Source organism: Microdochium trichocladiopsis (genome assembly GCF_020744255.1).
Source record: "Microdochium trichocladiopsis strain MPI-CAGE-CH-0230 chromosome Unknown B0I36scaffold_1, whole genome shotgun sequence".
NCBI lineage: Eukaryota > Fungi > Ascomycota > Sordariomycetes > Xylariales > Microdochiaceae > Microdochium > Microdochium trichocladiopsis.
The window spans coordinates 2097606-2118237 of record NW_025763544.1 but is presented as its reverse complement, the minus strand read 5'-3'; the positions used below and the strand labels follow the sequence as shown (position 1 = coordinate 2118237).

At 56.5% G+C, this 20632-nt stretch overlaps 5 protein-coding genes across 5 annotated transcripts; 2 read left to right on the top strand and 3 right to left on the bottom strand.

Moving 5' to 3' along the window:
- Nucleotides 1–5030: 5030 nt before the first annotated feature.
- On the bottom strand, nt 5031–6164 carry B0I36DRAFT_371010 (chaperonin 10-like protein; the record flags this gene model as incomplete). Its single annotated transcript, XM_046159974.1, has 3 exons — nt 5031–5894; nt 5957–5967; nt 6035–6164. The coding sequence occupies 3 exons, from the start codon at nt 6162–6164 to the stop codon at nt 5031–5033; spliced, it is 1005 nt and encodes a 334-aa protein (XP_046018301.1).
- Nucleotides 6165–7685: 1521 nt separating this feature from the next.
- On the top strand, nt 7686–8511 carry B0I36DRAFT_310259 (uncharacterized protein). Its single transcript, XM_046152232.1, has one exon. It carries the CDS (start codon nt 7892–7894, stop codon nt 8495–8497), a length of 606 nt encoding a protein of 201 aa, XP_046018300.1. The 5' UTR covers nt 7686–7891; the 3' UTR covers nt 8498–8511.
- A 1829-nt stretch (nt 8512–10340) lies between these two features.
- On the bottom strand, nt 10341–11577 carry B0I36DRAFT_7540 (uncharacterized protein). The gene is made up of 2 exons (XM_046163320.1): nt 11575–11577; nt 10341–11413 (listed from the first exon to the last, which is right to left on the bottom strand). Exon 2 carries the CDS (start codon nt 11177–11179, stop codon nt 10577–10579), a length of 603 nt encoding a protein of 200 aa, XP_046018299.1. The 5' UTR covers nt 11180–11413; nt 11575–11577; the 3' UTR covers nt 10341–10576.
- A 1796-nt stretch (nt 11578–13373) lies between these two features.
- On the top strand, nt 13374–16139 carry B0I36DRAFT_7490 (fungal-specific transcription factor domain-containing protein). The gene is made up of 4 exons (XM_046163314.1): nt 13374–13598; nt 13829–13876; nt 13947–14021; nt 14130–16139. Exons 1-4 carry the CDS (start codon nt 13522–13524, stop codon nt 16015–16017), a joined length of 2088 nt encoding a protein of 695 aa, XP_046018298.1. The 5' UTR covers nt 13374–13521; the 3' UTR covers nt 16018–16139.
- A 956-nt stretch (nt 16140–17095) lies between these two features.
- On the bottom strand, nt 17096–19265 carry B0I36DRAFT_7526 (FMN-dependent dehydrogenase-domain-containing protein). The gene is made up of 3 exons (XM_046163318.1): nt 19017–19265; nt 17569–18864; nt 17096–17313 (listed from the first exon to the last, which is right to left on the bottom strand). The coding sequence occupies exons 2-3, from the start codon at nt 18812–18814 to the stop codon at nt 17165–17167; spliced, it is 1395 nt and encodes a 464-aa protein (XP_046018297.1). The 5' UTR covers nt 18815–18864; nt 19017–19265; the 3' UTR covers nt 17096–17164.
- Nucleotides 19266–20632: the final 1367 nt, after the last annotated feature.

The window sequence follows — 20632 nt, the reverse complement described above, 5'->3', positions numbered from 1 at the left end:
CTCTTCAAGCAGCTAGCCCAGCAAGCCTCTCAGTGCCGCACTTCCGCGGATGTCCCGTCAATGCTGCAGGTTCACATTTGACAATTCGGTAGAGGCGCACGATCTCGAAGCTAGTAGCGCTGGCTCAGCACGGGCTGAGCGCAAGTTTTTGTTTCTCATTTGTGAAGATATCCATGAGGCGAGCTGGAGCTGGGGCCTTATGCTGATGCTTGGGTCTTTCAAGGGCGATTTGTTTTTGAGGTCCGCCCCAGCGGACGGGCCACGGCGTAAATCACACAATTCTAAGCCACGACCCACGGGCTGTGAGGGGGACGGTCGCCCTGAGTACGCGTCCTGCGGATGCTGGCGAGCTGGGAGTGCTGGAGCTAGAGCCGGGCACTATCCCCGAGCCGTGCGTCAAGTTGAGGCAGTGCTGCTGCTGGATGTGGGCTGGCATCCCAGGCAGCAGAATTGAACAATCCAAGCGCTGGTGGGCGTTAAGCCAGTGCAACATGCATGCCTGCAGACAGTCGCCGCAATCAAGAAGCCGAGCGTGCTTGGCTTGGGATCGCAACTGGGGCTTGTCGTCTGTTCAGTTGGATCTGGGACAAATGCCCAGCTATTCCCGGCGGCTGGGCAGGCCTGCCCAAATGGAACATGCCACCAACAGCCAATTCTAGCTCGCGGGAGCTTCACGTAGGGTAAACCTTGGGAGGGTCCAGGACTGGCCGCTATTGGTCGCTTTGCACTCACTCGGCCAAGAATTGCCGGCAGGGCAGGCAGGGCGTTTCAGTGGTGTTGTTGTTTCTGTTGTTATTGTCATCCTTCACGGGATGTAAGCCAGATGCGAGCCTCAAGCTGACAACACTGGCATTTGCAGTGACAAATTCCTGCCTGCTTGAGCCAACCCTTCTTTTTAGAATATGGCGTCGAGGCTGTGGACTGTCCTGGCAGGCTGGACAGAGGCTCTGCTGTTCATGGCAGCCCGAGGCACAACGCCCAATGCATATGGTTGATGAAGCGGCAAGGTATGCCATCGCAGAGTGGTAGTCGATCTGGCGGGGTGGGTAACAAGTCGAAGCCACACAACAATCAGCTCGACCCAGTCCTAGCAACGAGTGACGTGTTCGACGATCTAAACTTGTGGTACTCGCGATGCTTGTGTTGTTTACGTCCACACACCGAGCAAAAACCGACCAGCGGCCGTCGTAGCGTGGTGACAGTGCCAAGGGAATGCAACCAACTCGCTGGTAGCACTCGGCCTTTCTGGAAATCGCGAAGAGGGACCCCGAGAGCCGGGGTTCAAGGCTTGGCTACGCCTCTTCCAAGGCTTGGCCCTCAGCTGGGTCAGGATGGCTGTGCCCTCAATTCCGAGACAGGCGCGATGGCCAATCAAACATCCGGGTGGCTGACTTTTGCAAGGTAGGGCAGTCGCTCGCATTCCTTACACGGCACACGGCTCATTAGGGATAACTGGCCTCGACTCAGTACTCCTCCACCTGTGTCGACGCTTTATTGGAGGTCACATCTGCCAATGTCTGGCCGCCTCAAGGACAATCCATTTCATCAGCGGCGCTGCCTGCTACAGCACAGAGATTGCCGGTAATGCCGGACACGGGTTGATTGAAGCAATGTTCTCGGGCTATTGGTGATTCGATGGAGGGCCCTGTTCGGTTGCCGCTGATCCCTTCCAGACGCTGAGGATCACTTTGTTACGGCCCACTCAAGGTGACCAGCGATGGGCGGTTGATTTTCAGGGGCTGGCTGCGCTTCTGGTGCTGGCCGGCACCAGACCGCGTCGTGTTGTTTCCGTCGCAACGTGAAACAACGATCAGTCGTCTCCAAAAGTGTCGGACGACAACAGCCCAAATCGTCACACGTTTCAGGACGGATCCCCGTGATGTCGTCGTCTGGTGAGCGTGCGCGCTAACAACGATCTGGCCAGTGTCGGGCGGCCATGGTAATTAGTCGGCAGCTTTGCCACGACTGGCGTGCTGCTCAGAGAGGCCGTGCCGTGCAGGCATCGCGGCTGCAACTTCCAAATAGGACGCCTGCGTGATGAGTAACATCGCAGGGCGGGCGGGCTCCCTCCCACCAAGTCCCCACAGCGTTGAGATTTGGGGTTCCTTGGACGTGGCAACAAACGATCCCACACCTTCAGGGGTGGTGACTCAGCACGATTGGTTGCTGGCCATGCCCACTCGAGCGGCCCAACTGCCGGCATCGCCAAGCCTGCATAGCCTCGGTGGGCTCGCAGTGAGCACGGGCAGCCGTGACCTGTTGTTGTGCAGTTGTGACCGGTGGCAGGCATCATGTCGAGCTTGCACAAATCGAGAGTTCAGGATCGTCAGGTGCAATTGCCAAAGAGAGCACCGAGGGAATGCTTCTGCCGCGATGAAAGCTGGCCCTGGCCGAGGAACCAAGTTCGTGTTCAGAGAGCCAAGCGGGGCCAGAAAACCGTAAAATGCCATGCGGGCTCCGCTAGAGCATTCTTGTTGCGCTGCTCCAGTCGTCGACAGCACGCTCGGCACAGGACGGACCACACCCCAGAAATGATGTCATAATCCTCTCGTTCCTGCTCGCCCACCACACCAAGGACACCTAGCCTTCTTACATCTCGGGACCGATCACGCAGCGTGAAGTGCGCTGCTTTCTCTCGGGCATAAACATGCTATTTTTATCCCGTGCGCAAGGGTCTCTGAATGTCAGGGCCTCCCGGCCGATTCAATTGTCCAATTGATTCCCACCGTGCAAAGTCGCATCTAAGTCTTCCGACTCAGCCGGGTGCGAACTTAGTCACCTCCACAGGGGCGCCACGTTGTCGCTGGCGTCGCCGGGGCTGTTGTGACTGGTCGACATACCGGGCGCGAGTACGCCAGTACGCGCCATTTTGTGGGCGGGTAGCATTCGTTGCGCATGCAAGTCGTATACGATGCCTTCTCTTCTGACATTGACTGGTCATGACGACAATGTTGGCGAGCATGTAACCATGTGCTCCGACTTCGGATGTTTCGTGGCGTTCTTCGACTTTCCCGGGTTTACAGTGCCGGATCGTCCACGACCGCTTTTCTGTTTCCACGACACGGGCCTGCTCTAGTTTCTGTCGTGCTCCGAAACAACGACGATGGACGGCCAGCAGAAATGGCATGCGTAGCAATGGTGTGGGTAGCTCAAACATAGCCAGGTCCATTCATCGGATTGGGGATTGGCTCGTGGCGCTTTCCGGATTGTCTTGCTGACTCTAGGTCAGCATCCCTCTGACATGTCAGCACTGTCGACGAAGTACAGCCTCATGAAAACAATTATCACGCCCCTTTGCATTGAAGTGGCTGTTTCAAGGGACATAGAAGATACTAAAGCCCAGGTTGAGTTACAAAGGAATAGTTGGAGTGGGCGCTTCCTGCATAGACTAGATCAAGTTCCGCATCGGATTGTGGTTCTAGGTTCCGCCTCGAGCACCGTCCACAACTTGTCAGTGCGCCATCATACATATTCCCAGTAAGGTTGGAAATATCATAGTAGGCTAAGGTCGAGAAACCGACAACTCGCTTTACCCCTGAAGTGTTGACGTGAACACCACCTCGTAGTGATGTAGCAATGTCGAAACAGCCAGGCACCGCGCTCGGCGCGGCTCTTCCTGCCAAGACGGCTCTTGACACGATAGTAACTTTTCGAGAAGCTAATGCATACGCTCAGAACCGGGCTGAAAGCGAGAGTGACTTCAATCTTTCTAAAATATGTTGAAACGTGACGAAAGGACTTTTTGCATAGAGTTTGGGGGCCCCGAGAAGACCCGCTAGTCCTATCGAAGTAGAAAATCACCAAGGAATAGAATTAGAGAAAGAGTGCAAGTAACCACTTCCCTGCATGACCTAGTACAGTCGCTAGGCTTGCTCTATCTCATCTCACCACGTAGATAAATGCGTTCGAAATGTTTGACCACGAAGATCAGTCCGGGGAATTATTCTCAAAACCCCGCCTCCTCTCTCTGCCTGTAAGTCGGCGCCTTGATTACTAGGCATACTGATTGCTTTTTTTTGTCTGTCTTACAGTTCTACTATTGTGTGTCCTTTAATGAAGTCTTGAAACATCTGCTCCTGTCTGCTCCTGTTTGCGAATCTACCCCATGTCTAGTACCTAACTGAGTCCTACTGGCGAGTGCTGTCCGATACTATCTAATGCTATCTGGCGCCTCTGCTAGTTCTTGTAGATAGTCTCCTACTCGAATTGTAGCTAGGTTGGCATGACCCGAAAACTCCATACCATAACGGCAGCCAACCCAAGGTCCTCCCATAGCAAATGTTCCAAGTTCTTCTATATCGTATTGATATGCTTCATTATCAACGTTGCCCAGTAACGCGGTTACTGGCACGAAAAATTCCTGGATGTGGTATGAGGGTCTTCCAAATCGGCTTCAAGTAACGAGAGGGAACACTAGCCAGCCATGTCGAAAGACGACGAGACCGAACCTCCTCGGAATGAAGACGGAACAAGAGGCACTACCGCACAGACACATGGCGGGTGGGGATGGCAGCCTTGTGAGGATGTTGGGCTACGAGAATGTTACATGCGCTCGACAGACCCAAGAACTCCGCCAGATGTCCCTGGGTCTGCCTGCCCCCGCGATGCCAGTCCATTTACCTCTGATTTCGGTTCCAACAGAATCCCTGTACCTGGTCCTGATTGTGAGGATTTGTACCGTACCACAGAGGCCGGCTTGATTTTCACGGGGTTTAGCTAAGCCCGCGACTATGCGTCCCATGATAAACCATGTCTGACCACAAGGTCATTGTTCGTAAGCGTTACGTTGCATTGAAATGGACAACAATGTGTTTAGTTTTGACAATGCTGTTTTTGTTTTTTAATCCCTTGCTGTCTATGTCTATATCATGCACATTTCTATCTATCTTCCTGCACCATATCATCCGAAGGAAACAGACAACACTCCAGAACAATGCTTCGCTGAAAAAAAAAAACAACCCTCTACCTCCATCTAGATTCGGCGCCTCGCCCACCTCGGGAGGGACACAAACATACAAGAGAGAGGAGATCTACTGAGGGGGGATGAGGACGGCACGGAAGTGGACCTTGCCGTCGTTGAGCTTCTTGATGGCGTCGTTGACGCCCTCCTCGGTCATGGGGAACGTCTCGATGACGGGCTTGACGCCGTGGACGGCGGCGAAGCTCAGCATCTCGCGGTGCATGACGCGGGTGGCGACGAGAGAGCCGACGACGTTGAGGCCCTGGGCGAGCAGGGGCATGTAGGGGATCTCGAAGTTGCCGGCCGAGACGGACAGAGGGTAGACGTTGGCGCGCATGGCGAGCAGGGGTAGCAGCACGTCCCACTTGGGCTGGGCCGAGGTGGTGACGAGCAGGCGCTTGATGGGCCACCAGTCGGCAGACTTGGCGGCCTGCTCGGCCTCCTTCATCGTGATGAACCTGTGCGCGCCCAGCCGCAGGGCCTCCTCCTTCTTGCTGTCCGAGCCAGAGATGACGACGACGCGGCAGCCCATCTTGGCGGCGAACTGGATGGCCAGGTGGCCGAGGCCGCCGACGCCCATGATGCCAACGACCTCGTTGGGCCGGACATCGTAGAGCGGTGTGTAGACCGTCGCGCCAGCGCACTGGAGAGGCGCGGCATCCTCGTCAGAAAGACCGTCGGGGATGCGGTGGAGGAACGACTCGCTCCATACAGCCTGGTACGAGAAACTGCCCTGGTCGCGGTTGGCATAGGCGTACAGGACGCGGCCGTTGCAGAAGGTCTCCTCGCCGGTAAGGCAAGAGGCGCAGTGCTGGCAAGAGCCAGTCTGGTATCCCCATCCCACCCGGTCGCCAACCTTGAGTGTCTTGCAGGCCGGGCCAACCTTCTCAATAACACCAACACCCTCGTGGCCAAGAACCATGTCCTCGCCAGTCTGGAAATTCCAGCTTGGTTAGTACTTTATCATGCTTCTGGTGACAAGTATAAGGGACTCACGTAATGAAGATCTGGAAATTGGTTAGCTATGGCGATCTTATATGAAAAGTGACGTTGTTATCCAATGGTCGGACTTACCAGTGCCGCAGACACCGGAGGCGGTGACCTTGATCAGAACGTGATCTCCAGTCAGCTCGTCGGGCTTGGTGGTGGTGCCCTTGACGACAACGCCATCCTTGCTGCCCTTGAAGACGGTGAACGAAGGCATTTTAGTTGCTTGAGTGCGTATTTGTGTGACTGATATCCAAGGTGAAGAAGCGTTGTTCTAACAAAGAGGCGCAAGAGGAATAGGTGTAGTGAATTGTATAGGTCGAGATGATATCCAATGTTCCGCTTCTGGTCTCTTCAGGAGGCGTGAAGCTTGTTATATACCTTCGCCGCCAAACAATGGGTCCGCAACGCATGAGCGTCGCTGCAAGGACAGGCCACTCATCAGGCCTCGAGGAAACATTATTCCTGATTGCTAATGCCACAATATCGGCTCTAAGATCGTGATAGAACCCCGGGAGGCCGAAGGGGAAAAAAACTCGCGGTCCCACCTGCGCATCGGGGCCGCATATTACATCACTACTGCCATCCACTTTTTAGAGACGCTCATGAGCCTTTGCGGGCCATGGTTGCCACATCGGGCATAAGGTGCCTTGCGAAAGGCGAAGCCACGTGTATTCGTGAAACATGTCCCTGGGCATCCCTGTTGAATCGTGATGAGCACGAAAGACCTGCTTGTGGCGAGGATTTTCTCCTCGTAAGTGAAGTAGAGTTCGCAAATTGCTCCTGACTAACACACGACTCTGATTATGACCTGAGATGGCTCTTAGGGGGCCAAAACACACCGTGGAAGCGGTGTGTCCAAGCCAGCATCCGCGATATCTCCGACGACGCCTCCGTGCAAGCGCATTGTTCGTTCTGGTGACAGTGAGAAGAGCCTCAAACAGACGTGTGCATGATAGCCGTGGGGCGGGACCAGGACCGCTAGTGCCATCGCAGGAAAACTTGTTGGTCAAGCCAAGGAAAGCGGCCTACTTTTCCGCACCGTTCCGCAATGCAAGGCCGTTAATGGATCTTGCTTTGACAGCAAGACCCCGTCAAACCCCTTCACCAACCCGCCCCTTGCTGGGACCATCCGTCGGCCACGTGGAATTCGCAGCATGGTGCATGAACGACCAGGGCCAGTTCGCTACGATCCGGAAGAGCGAGCGCGATAAGAACCTGACTGCAGACGATCATTGAACCACTAGCAACATATGACTAAACAGACACTCAAAATTTTCGTCCATACAGCAAGTGGGGACGGATTCGGCATGTCTACGGTGCCTGGACACGACATTGCTGGCTTCGAGGCATATTCCATGATTGTTCTGGAAGGCTAGGCGGAATATGGTGATGTAAGCACTGGAGCATTGTTGCCCATGTCTAACTCACGGCCCAGGTGGCGGCCCACAGATTGGTGGTGATCGTCCTGTCGGCATCTAATGACCTTGCTGCGCGTGAAGCCCGGACAAATTGAATCTGATCTCATTTCCAACGTTGGTGGCCAAACATCGCTGGGTCGTAATGAGCGCTTGCAGTCACAGGATTCTGTGGCTGGGGAAGCATGGTATGGTGGTTGGTCCATGGCCGCGAGGGCGGAGTGTTAATGTGCTTGTTGAAACACTGTTCACGTGGTCGTGTGTGAGGCACATGTCGAGGTCGCGGGTGGCCGGGGTATGTTCTAGCGGCAAGTGTTGTCGGCAGTTATAGCGGATGCCAAGCTTTTCCCATCGTCTCCGTGCCACACAGAGACTCCATTTAGTGCAGATGGTCCCCAGGGGTTTTGGTGATGGTTTCATTGTCCAGTCTTGGCCTCGATATGCGTTCCGTTCTTCGGTACCTTCCCGTCACAATCTGTTATCACTGTCGAGATGACGTCCGGTAGGCGGCTATTGGCGCCAGAGCATGTCCTGCACAGCTCACAGTGAATCTGTTTGCGAAGGGTATGGGCCAGCTAGCGAAAGTGGATGCTTGACTTTGCTGCTGCGGAGATGGACCCCCAGTGGTTGCCGTTTCGTGCAACTCAACCCCACGTCGAGACGTCGCTATCTTCACTCGAGGCTGGCAATGTTTCAGTTGAGGAAGGTGATGTACGTGGATGAAACAGAAACACGATGCGACGGTGCATGCTGCTACTTCCGGGCTGCCCAGCGACAGCCCTCGTGCCGCCCGGGTGGGGGGTCATTGTGCTTAGAGCTAATGGGCAGCGGGCGGCCGGCGCTACGGCCTCGTAGTAATCACGGGCATTCCTGGGGAGCGGCAGTGTCTGTCTGGCCAGTGATGTGGAGGTGGAGCCGGAGGGAGGCTCGGGACATCGTGGATCTAGACCACGCCGTCTGGAGGATGAGGCCGGGAGCGACCAGCCATCGAGAGGAGACAGCCGGGCTCAAGCTTGGCTCTTCGCGGTCGTCGTGGCGTGTGCCGTCGGAGGAGGATGGCGATGCGTCGCGTAAAGCAGCAGAAGCTCGAGACATGTGTGTCTGGGAAGGGCTGCCTGCTCCAGTCCAGTAACAGGCGTGTTTTACAAAGGAGCATGCCATGTGGTGCGACAGACCACGGGCTGGTGCGGTCACCTGCAGCGGTGGAAACCTTACTACTCACAGCCCGGACCCCGCTGGCGTTGCACACGATGCCAGCTCGCAATGCGCATGCTCAATCACCTCACCATGGGCTTAAATCCCCCAGCCCACCCTCCGCGGCCAGCCCTCGCGGCCTTTATCTCCTGCACGCTCCCGCGGCTCGTGAACCTCGCTCGTAGCATCACCGCGTCTCACAGCCTTCATCACTTACGATTCGGCCCGCCCAGCCTCTCAGCACCCTCAGCACAATGACCGCTCTCGGGCATTACGCACCAGGGTCCGCCCTCTCCACGTCCCGTAGCCCCCTGCTCGTCCTCGGGCCAATTCTGCTGCCCCAGATCGCCCGATGCTGGGCTGTCTACGCTGGCGCCTTCTTCCTCGTCGCCTTTGTCCAGGGAAACGGCCGCAAACTCGCCTCCCTCCGGACCTTGTTTCGTCCCCAGCTCCTCTACACGGTCCCAGCTCTTGCTGCCGTGGGACTCGCCGCCGTCTTGCCAAAGATGGGATGAACATGCAACCTTCCAGCAATATTGACGCAATTCGCCGCGCCGTCTCCTGGCGCCAAGCAGCAAATACCCGCGATTGAGCATGCTCGTGTCACCACAATGCGCCAGTGGAAATGTTATATCAGGCCACGTCGTGCTCGCACTGAACGTATCGGAGCCGGATCGTTTTTGGAGCCACTTCCAGCGCGTCAATCCAGGCTGAAAACCGACGCGTTGTTGCCTCCACTCGCGCCAGCAATATCTAGCTGAGTCCGAATGAGCTGTACGGAAACAAGACTTGGTGGCAAGTAGTTCAGTGCGCGAATTTTCCCCAGCTAGATTCTCTGCCTTTTTGTCAGAGGCGATGGCCTGACCATCAAGCAAAGCACAAGCCTGCCGAGCCACCAACGGTGGAGGACTTGGTTTTAGTCTCAGCTGGTTATACGGGCATCACGACAAGGTGGTGATCCCCGCGAGGCCGCACTGCGGCCACATCAAACCAGTTCAACTTGCATCTCGCCTGTCGAGAATGAGGCTCCTCATCCAGCCCAGCACACGTCGCTGTGGTTCTAGGCAGAAGGCTTGGGAGTGTGAGCTACTTGCCCATCATTCCTCCCAACGGCAAAAGCAGCTGAGCGGGGTCAGCACTCGTTGAACAAAGGCAATTCTGGAATCGAGACCACAGGCAGTGCCGTTTCTGGGGCCAAGGGACAGTTACAGCTCGTTGAGGCCAGTGGAGGGTACACATTTCCACAATCCGATGTGCATACCCTGTGCAGAATTGTCAGTTTCTGCACGCTCTAAACCAAAAACAGCACACCCTGGTGTTTGGACAGTGACGCTCGACAACTGCTCTCCATACTGGTCTCGTTGTGGCGCAAGGACTGTCTGTATTTGGTTATGGTTTACAAAAGGGCATCTGTTTTACGCGGACGTTTACGAAGTACGAGCAATGAATAATGATTTACCATGCGTGCCATGTTACTCACTTGTGTTGATGGGATTCCTCATATTGCGAATACATGCTCAGCATTCCCAAGCTTCGACTAGCTAGACCTGCAGCTAACTGTTTCCCACTGCGCTACAGCATGCACGGGTATCTTATTCCCCAAGACATCAACTCTCGGGGCGGTTTGACTATAGCATAACACTGCTCAATACACCATGGCTATAATGTATCTCACCTCGTATCATGTCCAGCTCGGCACCATGCTAGATGGAGTTCGCGGCTACGATCGATATCGCGGCAATCATACATGCACAGACAGACAAGTGTAGAGAAACGGGAAATAGGCACCTGACATCCCATCTATACCGTTGTTCATGTTGGACTTGCAACGCTCTCTCTCTTTATTGATTTATCCAGGGGCGGTTCTCTGATTCCCCATTTCCAGGCCAAACAGCAAGCCCAGGCAGGCTGCAAGAAATCACACCAATAATATACACTGAATCTCAGAGAGAAGGGGTGTCGAGACTGATCCGCGCCACCCCGCTCTCGAATTTGTTGGCAGTGGTCCCCGAACTCTCTACTTGAGCTGCTTAGCCAGAGCGACGACCTGGTCAAGCAGGGCCTTGCTCTGGCCCGCGGCGTTCTTGGTGACCTTGTCGCGGAGGTGGTCGACCTGGAGGCCGGGCTCGGTGGGCGGGTTGCCCTGGGCGGTCTTGATGCGGGAGACCTGGAACTCGAGGAAGAACTTGGGCACCTTGATGGCGAGGTTGCCGCCGACGCTGCGGATGCCGACCTCGGTGGCCAGGTAGACGTTGAGGCTGTCCTCGAAGCGCTGGAGGTCGGTGCTGGCCAGGGGCGTCGCGGTGGCGAACTTTTGCAGCGCAAAGGCCAGGGTCGACTGGCCCCGGGCCTGGCTGAAGTCAATGTCGGAGAAGGAGACGTCGCCCGAGGTCACGTCGGGGACGCCCGAGAGGGTCTTGACGCCGTTGGCCGCGCAGGTGACGACGGGGGCGACCGCCGCGGCCGCATCGGCGACCTCCTTGGGCAGGACCTGGTTGCCGACCACGAAGCAGGCCTTGGCCTGGCGGTCGTCGAGCTCGAACATGGACGAGACGGTCACTGGGCTGGCCAGGGCCGAGCTGGCAAAGAGGACGGCGGAGATGGCGGCGAAGGAACGCATCTTGGGCTTGGTGATGTTTTTACACTCGAAGGAGAGAAACTACTGGCTGGGGCGGTGAGGCAGAGATTGTGTGTCTGTGTGTGTCTGTGAAGTTGGTTGTGTAAATTGCCGCCGGGGCGCGTGTCGAAGTGTTCGCCTTGGGGTGGTTTTTGTTTTGAACGATGGAATTGAGACGTCGACAAGAAGAAGCGAAGGAGCCCTAGCCAGAGGGTTGTAAAGATCGTCGAGCAGTTTCTGAAGAGGCTGAATTAGTGACAGAAACGGATGAAGAGAAGAGAAGAGAAAATGTTTCTAGCGACGATCACACGGGGCACCACGGGCATTTAAAGGAGAGGGCGACGCACTTGGATTACATTACAAGACAGGCATGGGCATAATAATGGACAACGACTCACGATCCTGGGCGGCGTTGCAAAGCTGGCTGGAGTTGCAGTGAGGCTCCACCGTCAAGGGGCCGGGCGCCCTTTAGAGATCGTCTCATGTTGTTGTGGTGTTTGAGGCTGGTTTCGAGTCGCCCGTGACTGGATGGTGCAGTGCTCGGAACAGGCAAAGCGAGCGGTCAGCCCCATCTGCAGCGCATCGTCGACAGGGGTCCCATTGCCCATAACGGCTTGGAGAGCAGGCCCCCTTTGAGCCTCATCGCGGAGGACAGCCTTTGGAGACGAGGAGAAGTGGGAGGGTTGCCTTGTGCTGTGCCGACCATGTACCCCAGACAGCCTGCGATGCACCTGCTGCACTCCGCACTCTAGCGCTGGATGGAGGCAGTGGTGGTGCCGCAGTAGCCTGAAGGAGACGAACGCGGCCAAGGCGGCTAATGTGCTTGTCCTTGTGATGGTTTTGTGTCACGTCCATGATGGACCTGGAGCTTAGCAGACCCTCCTATAGCCGGGCCACCGCACCCGGCAGATCGGCAGCCTTGGGACGAAGCATTCTCGGAACGGCCACGGCGGGAGGAAGACGCCAGTCACAAACAAGCCGATCCGAATCGAGGCGGCGCCGACGTCTCGCTGGCTTTGGGTTGCACCTTCCATGTGATGGTTCTCCTCACCGAGAGCCCCTACACTGGGACTAATTTGGTCAACGCAGCATCTCGAGCTACAGCACAGAGTGAAAAGGCCTCAGGTATTCCCCCGGAGTGATGCCCGAGCGACGGGCGCACCTTCCATCAGCAATGATTCACTTCACTTGGTCTCTCAAACACTCATCTCCTCTGGCTGCCCGCGGCGTCCCGCCGGTCGGATCGACCATGGTCAGCAAATCCACCAACCGTCTGTCTGCCCGTCCCACTGGACTTGTTGCAGCCTGCTCGAAGGTCAGGTGCACCACGTCCCCCACGGGGTATTTTCCGTGCGGGGTCTATCACGAGCGAGTGACTGTCGTCAACCTCCGGCCTGGCCGACGGACACACCCACGGATGAATGATCTGTGACAAATGGCAGCGCTGGGGTGCCTGCGTTAGTGGCCGGTCGCCAACACCTGTAGAGTTAGTTTGTGCCCATGACTGCGTTCTTGAAGTACATGGCTGTCAACAATATTAGGTAACCCTCTGGCGCATCCTTCCATCCACACGACCCCGTCCAGTCCCCGTCCAGTCCCCGTACACACCCCATTTGTACCCCAACCCGGCGGGCCGGTTCTCCGAAGGTCGACTCATCCGCACAGCTGAGGCGCTGGCCACTTGCAGCTCGGAAGTCGCCTGCATCCTGCGCGGCGCCTGGGCTGGCAGCCAGGCTGCCCGTACGCATCTGACCCTGAATGGCTTACGCCTGGTGTGCATGTCGGCGTGCAGGTGATTTGCATCTCGTCAGGCGGGGCGCCGGACAGGACACACCCAAGGTTGATGCTCCCAAGGGTTGGTCCCGAGTTGTGGTCTTCCTCCTTCCTCTTCTCGATGCCCTCTCAACCACCGCCTGCAGTCGACGACTCCCTTTGACCTCCCTCGCGACCCTGACTTCTGCAGGTCTCGCCAAGCCGTGGATCACCACCCTGCCTCGACGGATGGCGGCACAGCACGCGAGGCTGGCCGTCCCTTCCTTCCCCGCCATCTCGAGCAGTCCGTCCCCATCGAGCTCTAGCTAGACATTTCCGGCCGGCGCAGCGGCGACTCCCGCAGGCCCCGACTTTCTAGCATGACATGACATGACTGCCAGGCACCACCTACGCCATCTTGCAAACTCCTCCAGGCCGTCATCGCCGCCCTCGCTTCTGCACTTGCCCGCCCTCTCCTCCGCCCGCACTGCTCGCCTGTGCATGTCTTGCTCCAGAGCGTCCCGGCCGCCCCGCCCGCGCCCGCGCCCATCCCGTCTCTGCCGCCTCGCTATGAGCCCCTGTGGCCCGCGGCCATGTTCCATCGCTTCGACAGCCGCCTGCCCAAGGACGCCCCTCCGCCGGCGCCCGCGAGGCTCAACAAGTCGTGCAGGTATGCCGCTCTAGAATCTTCCCGTCCATCCTGTCTGCCAACAGTAGCTGGGCCCGGCCCGGTGGGGACCTGCGGTCGCTCCGCTTGTGAGAACCAGCATGAGCGTTGTATTGCTCATCGTCCCCGTTCTCGTATACGGATATACCGGTTCCCGCAATGGGGACAAGCGACAGCTGTCGAAGGCAGCCAAAAAATGTCTCATAACCGCGACTGACTCGGCAAACTTGTAGCGAATGCTCGCGACGACGCGTAAAGTGTGACGGCAAGCAGCCATGCGGGTGAGTTTCTGGGCTGCCTCTGAAAGGTGTCGAGGACGTAAGCTGACCAGGGCGCTCCAACCTCATCCAGCTCGTGCACATACTACAAGGTCACCAATAATTGCAACTATCGCGTGCGGACTAAACGGCATGCCGTGAGTCGGAGGTACGTTTTTCCAACCGATCCCGGTCGCTGCCAGCGTCCCGTCAGCGTCAGCGTTGCGAAGTGCCACTGGCGAAAATTGAACCTTGGCTGATTGCATTCTCTGGGCAGTACTTTGGAGGAGGTGACTGAGCGACTCAAATCACGCGAGGCGATCCTGGAGCGGCTGTTCCCAGATCTTGATCTCGACACACTCACTGACACGAGCCGGGAGGAGTTGTTGGCGGCGCTTTCAGGAGCGGGCTTGCCGGCCCAGCGCAAACAAACCCCGACAGACGACGGCAATGCCAGCGCGAGTGAGTCGCGAGCAGACCTCGACGAGCTCACAGAGGCTGCTGACGATGGCGACCACGGGTTCGACGAAGCCACGGGCCAGATGGCCTCCTTACGTCTCGGCAACGACAACAACGCGCTCGATTTGGCGATAGTCCAGAGGCCTCGGTCATACATGGGCGTCACCTCAATCAGTGCAATCTTGCGTGCCATTTTCCGCTTGTGCCCGTGGACCCAGCAATACGTTTCGGATCGGGTTAGAAGTTTGTACGGTTCAACGAGCGACTTCCGCCCCCAAATGATACCCGTTCCTTTGGGGTCTAGCCCACACCCCAGCGAGGACATCAATCAACAGCAAGTCTGTTTGCACTTCTATTTCACTCATATACACCCGGTGACTCCCATGCTGGATGAGGCAGATTTCCGGCACTGTTATCAAACGGGGATGCGGCAAGATCCTGCATGGCTTGGCCTGCTCAACATGGTGCTAACACTGGGCTCCATTGCGGCTGGCAATGATGTGCTGCATGACCATTACTATGAGCTGGCAAAGGCAACGCTCAATCTTGAGATTCTGGGAACCGGAAACCTCGAATGTGTTCAAGCTCTGAGTCTGCTGGGCGGCTATTACCTGCACTACCGGAACTCCCCCAACACCGCGTATGCGCTTCTTGGAGCAGCGCACCGACTCGCCATAGGCTTGGGTCTCCACAGGGAGCCTCGGAAATCGACGCAAAGCCAAGGCCTCTCACCGTCGGCGACATCTTCAGGCACGACCACATCGCGTATGGACAGTGGGAGAAGAACGTGGTGGTCATTACTGTGTCTTGACACATGGGCAACAATGACGCTGGGTCGGCCGGTCCGTGGTCGGTGGGACGAAGAGACTATGGACGTCAAGCTACCAGAGCCCGCCACGTCCGATGATTATGACGGCATGTCGCTACGTGCCAGTTCTGAATTCTGCCTGATTGCGAATCGCTTGCAACATAGGTTTGCACAGAATACTCGCATCACTCGCGAGGAAGCAACCGCCTTCGACCAAGAAGTCCAGAAGTGGCACTCTGAGCTGCCAGTCGCGCTGACCTCTTTCGAAGAGACCCCTCAAAGACTGACACTAGCCAGAGAGTACATGCGAAACCGGTACTACAACCTTCGCCTTGTACCACTACGTTCAATGCTCCTATACCTGGTCCAAGACCAGGCAATGGGAAAACCCATGCGCCCAGCCGACTACGAGCTGATCAAGGAGTGCCGCATAGTGGCGGCGGAGGCCATCAACGCGATTTCGCTGTACTGGACACGTAGTCTTGTGCATTGCTGGAACACGTCATGGTATCTGTTCCAAGCTGGCCTGGTGCCGCTTCTGTCCATTGCCGTCGAAAACCTGGCCCCTGGTAATGACGCAGAGTCCAGCGCATTGGGGAGGAGCAGCTTGGATACAGCTGTAAGCACGTTTGCTGAGATGCGCCAATGGATCAGGCCGATAGACAAGACGCCCGAGATCATCACCGCCCTGACAGAGGCTCTGAGTACGCCGCTCGACGGGGGTCAACAGCAAGTGGCGGCCTACCCGATCGAGGGAGAGTCGGGCTATTTCCGTTGGTATGAAGAGCAGCTGTCTCTGAGCAATGACCTTGATTGGAACTTTTCTTTGATAGACTCCGATCATTACTTGCAAGAGTCGGGGGCACCGGAGCGGCCCAAAGGACCCATCCTTCCCTAAAGGAGGGTTCGTTTGGCGTTGGTGACGGCGATCGTGGGGTCGACTGGGCGGAAGCTGAAAACAGATATCGTGGAACCTTATTTTGTATCTACCTCGTTCATGGCATACCTTTTCGCATTTACAAGGCTCTTGGCCCTCAAAAGCATCTATGTTTGCTTGGCCGCACACTTTGTATTTTGGTCAATACCCGGTCGTGTAGGAGAGACCCGCGCTTGCAGCTTATCCACAACTTTCCCGGGAATGCTATCCAGCCGAATGGATCAGGACCTCTGAAGTCGCGTGGTGGTGGTGGTGGTGATGAAGTTTGCTCTCTGGCCCAGCTGCTAACCATGGCCAGTGACGAAGGCGGGCCTCGCAGGAACAGAGGAGGCCGGCTGGTCTTGAGAGCTGCCCAGCATGGATACTTAGGTAATTACCATATGGCGAGCAGCTGCGCGTGGGCGTAGTCTGTCTCGCAACCGATGAGCTTGTCTGCGCTGCCCCAAGCACCCCAGCCCTGACGAAGCACGGCATACTATAATGCGCGCTGCTAAATGCTCGGCACGGGTGCTCTTGCCACTAGCATGAACGGGGCTCTTGTGTATATATAATATATATATATACTCATGTTCACGGCTGATTAATCACGTCCAGCCGACTGCTCAAGCGGCGGAAGATGGACACCCTTCGAACATGTATATTTAAGTTGATCGACCTGGATCTCGGATAGAGAGACGAGCGTTAGGCTCGGACGAGCATGTCCGCCACTTTCTGATCAGGCGACAAGCAAAACAACATGCCACAATCAACGGAAAGTCGAAACCGCCTTGGATATTTACGGAGATTTGCCATTCACTCACTACTGCCAATCCCACTGATGCCGCGCAGCCTATGTCAAGTCAGCATTCCGTCCTATCTAATTACAATAAGCATACACGTAGAACTTCAGACTCCAGGCTTGATGTTCTCAGAGACTAGGCTTGATGCTCCGACTCAGCATGCCCAGGTCCGGTCTAACGTTCTGCTGTAAAAGAGACTGTAGCGGTGCCGTGTTGACCTTGAGTGCACGACGCACCAACCCACTTGTTAGCATAAGTGTCATCTTTCAAAACTGCACATGCTCACACTGCCGTGGAGGAGCCGCAAAAGTGGCATCGGAGCGGCCAGACTATTGTCTACCCCGAGAGCAAAAATGGATAAAGACCGCCCGGGTGAGCTGGGAAGAAAGGCTGCATAGACTTACGTGGTGGGGCCTGAGCTCGTCCGGCGAGGTGACGCCGAGGAGTTTCATTGCCGTTGTGGTTTCTTCTGCGAGGACTGTTTGGTTGGGAGAGAACAGAGGGAAGTCGGTTAGCACTTCGATGGAGCAATCCTGGAACAGATCATGTGCCTGGCTACCTGCCCACACTTATACATATCGATGGGTCGCGAGTACGTTGGTCCGATTGTACAACTTTGGACCCGAGGTCATACAGTTAAAGTGAAACATATGACGACGACGAAGAGGAGGATAAGAGATGGGTAGATGGTGGGAAATGATCAAACGTGTCAGAAACGAGGGACGAGACTCACTTTCCAATGCCCTGGCCACCCCGTCCTCGCCGCCGACAGCGAGCCCATACAGCGCCGCCCGGCCTATCCCGACGGCTTTCGCGCCGAGGGCGAGGGCTTTGACGATGTCGGTTCCCCTCTGGATGCCCCCGTCGATCAGGATGTCCAGCTTGCTGAGCACTTCCGGGCAGAAGCGGTGTATGTCGAGCAGCACGTGCACGGGCGTTGTGGTCGTGTCGAGAGCCCTGCCGCCGTGGTTCGACAGGATGACACCTCTAAGCCGCCCCGAGAATGGATATTGTTGTCCTTGCTGTGGTTCGGCCAGGGAAGCGGCGAGGTATACGTCTTCCCAGGACTGCAGGCCCTTGAGCACGATGGGCAGGTCCGTGTGCCGGACCAGCCAGGAGAGCGTCTTGTGCCATGTCAGCCCGGCCTCGGTGCCCCAGACTTGCGGTTGTGCCTGCGCGCCGCCCGTTCTCAGGTCCCGTGCCTTGTGGCGCTCGTCGGCCTCGCGTTTACCAGGAAACGGGGCGTCGAGGGTGAGCACGATGAACTTGATCTGCGGCAGCTTCTTGATCTCGGCGAGGATGCGCTCGCTCGTGGCCAGGTCTTTAAGGACGTATAGTTGCCAGGCGAAGCTGACGGGGGGGAGGTTGCTTTCATGCCCGTAAGGAGAGGCGGCGTCACTCATGGATGTTCTGGTATTGACTGAGTTGACGATGTCTGCAGGACGCATAGAGGCATTGTGGCTGATGACCTGTAGCGCGCCAAATCTCGCACACGCCCGGGCGATACCTGTCTCGCCATCCCGGTGTGCCAGCCGCGCGCTCGCTGCCGGGCTGACAAAAAGCGGGATCCCCACCTTGTTGCCGACGATGGTTGTGCTCAGGGAACAAGACGTGCAGTCTCGGAAGACGCGGGGCCGTAGCAGGATCGACTGGAAGATACGGCTGTTTGCGTGCTTGGTGATTTCATCGTCAGACGCTGACGCGTAGTACGATATCGCCTTTGGGGAGAGCACGCGAAGGGCGCTCTCTTGTAAGTCGGCAATACTGAGCAACTGGTGCAGAGGCGGAGCCTTTTCCAACGACGGCCTGGGAGAGGAGGGATCATTGTCGGCTGCCGCTATGCATTGCTCACGTTGCTGCACCAGATATGTGCTGTGATCTGTCCACGCCGGCCGCGATGTAAGTACCACTGTGCTGTCTAGGACGGGCCTAGTGATTCCTGTGTGGTTCCTCCATTGCGCGGCTCGTGGATTCGCCATGATTTACCAAAGCTGGTATTCCCAGACGTCCACTGCCGGCCTACAAGCAACTGTGAAGATGAGCTCCCGAGTCAGTCGGTCATGATCAACCGCACCCATTGATTCGGCCCGAAATGCAGGACAGTTCTGCAGTGGCTACGCACAAATACATTGCACCAATAACGAGAACTGTACGAACCCTGGGGCCGGCGCTGTAACTCACCCTAAGAAACTTATCTACGACACATCCACCGAGCAGGAGCCAACAGCTTTGAAGCACAGACTCGCAGACGCTGACTGAGGAATTCCAAGGGTAACTTGCCCCTCGCTGCCCAGAACCGAGTGGACCCTGGGCAGGACCGGCGCGCTCTGCCGCCAACAGTAACACTTTGGACCCCAAGACATTTACACCTCTTAATCTGCCTGGGCCTGGCCCCCAGGTGTCTAGACTTCAGGCTCAATTCGCAGTGGAACCAAGAGTCCCACTTTTCCCAACTCTCTCCGCTGCTTGGCGTGGGGCCTCTCCCACTTTAACCCCGGAGCCCCAGGCTTCACACTTTTAGCACCGCCCTTGGCCACGACTTGGCAGTGTCATCGATGCCACGCCAACAAAGGATGAACGAGACCTGCAACGCAGGTGCCATCGTTCATGTGGCCTCGCTAGACCCAGCTTATAATGAATGGTAGCCAGCCGTGACGCTTCCCGAGTCCGGCCTGCAGGCACGGGCACGTGGCTGTGAGCCCGGCAAGCCGATCAGCCTGTGGTATCACTCTAGATCGTGGCCAATGATGCATCCTTCGAATGTATAAGCAATCTCCGCTCCTTTTGAGCCAAGAATTCTCGAGCTGCGCCCCAATGTCCAAGTCGAGCCGCACGAACGTCAAGCTTGGAAGTTTCGTGCTGCCAAGGGACTAGCAGTAATGAGCAGGATGAAGACAGTCATAGATCAATCGGTATTTGATCTTGTCTACCCGAGGCTAATCTGTGAGACGCAAACAGAACTCCTGGTAGAACGTCTCTCCGTTTACCCGCAGCGCACCAATAGCCCCCAATCTCTCGTCTTGTTTCGTCGTTGGGTGCGCTCGTAAACTCGCCCGAACGACACTTCGTAGTCTCCTGCACAGTGAAAGCGGCACCGGGTACTTTGAGTGTGACACCGTGCTCCAGGATCCGGAGCATGGGCTAGACCCTGCCATTTCCAAGACCCTCAGATTCGATAACACGAACAGGGATTCGCTGAAGGATGGTGGGCTCGCCATTTTCGGCGCTGCTACACAACACCAGCTTTCCATCTGATTTGCTTGTGTCCAGAAGTCTGTGGCCTGCATGACACGGCACGCAGTCTGCTCGAGGACCAGCTTTGAGCTATGGCCTCACGTCAGCACAAACTGGCCAGTGAGTGCTCTGCATGTATTTTCTGCCGGTGTCGAGAGAACAAACTTCTGAGGGCCTTCCTTGGAGCGTCAAACTTGTGAACTTGTTTACATGCAACGATCACAGGCTGAAGGCAAAGCCAGAGACCCTTGAGTTAGTATCTGAGCTTGAGATCTCGAGTTGCAATGTCCGTCAAGGCAGGGCTGGGAGATTGCCAGTCTGTGCTCTGCTTTCTTTGTCGTGTGCCAATCATGTTACCTAGTCGATTATGTGGCTTCTGCAGGAAGCCTACCAGGGGTACAAATTTAGCCACGAACCAGGCGTAAATGCTGGACGGAGTTGGTCGAAGCCGTCGAGCATACCTGCGCCATGCAGTGTCATGGCCAGGGCAGCTCAAGGCGCAAGGACTCTGAACTCAAAAGTCGAGTCGAATGGATGCCGGGGCAGACGGAAAGGCGCCTCTG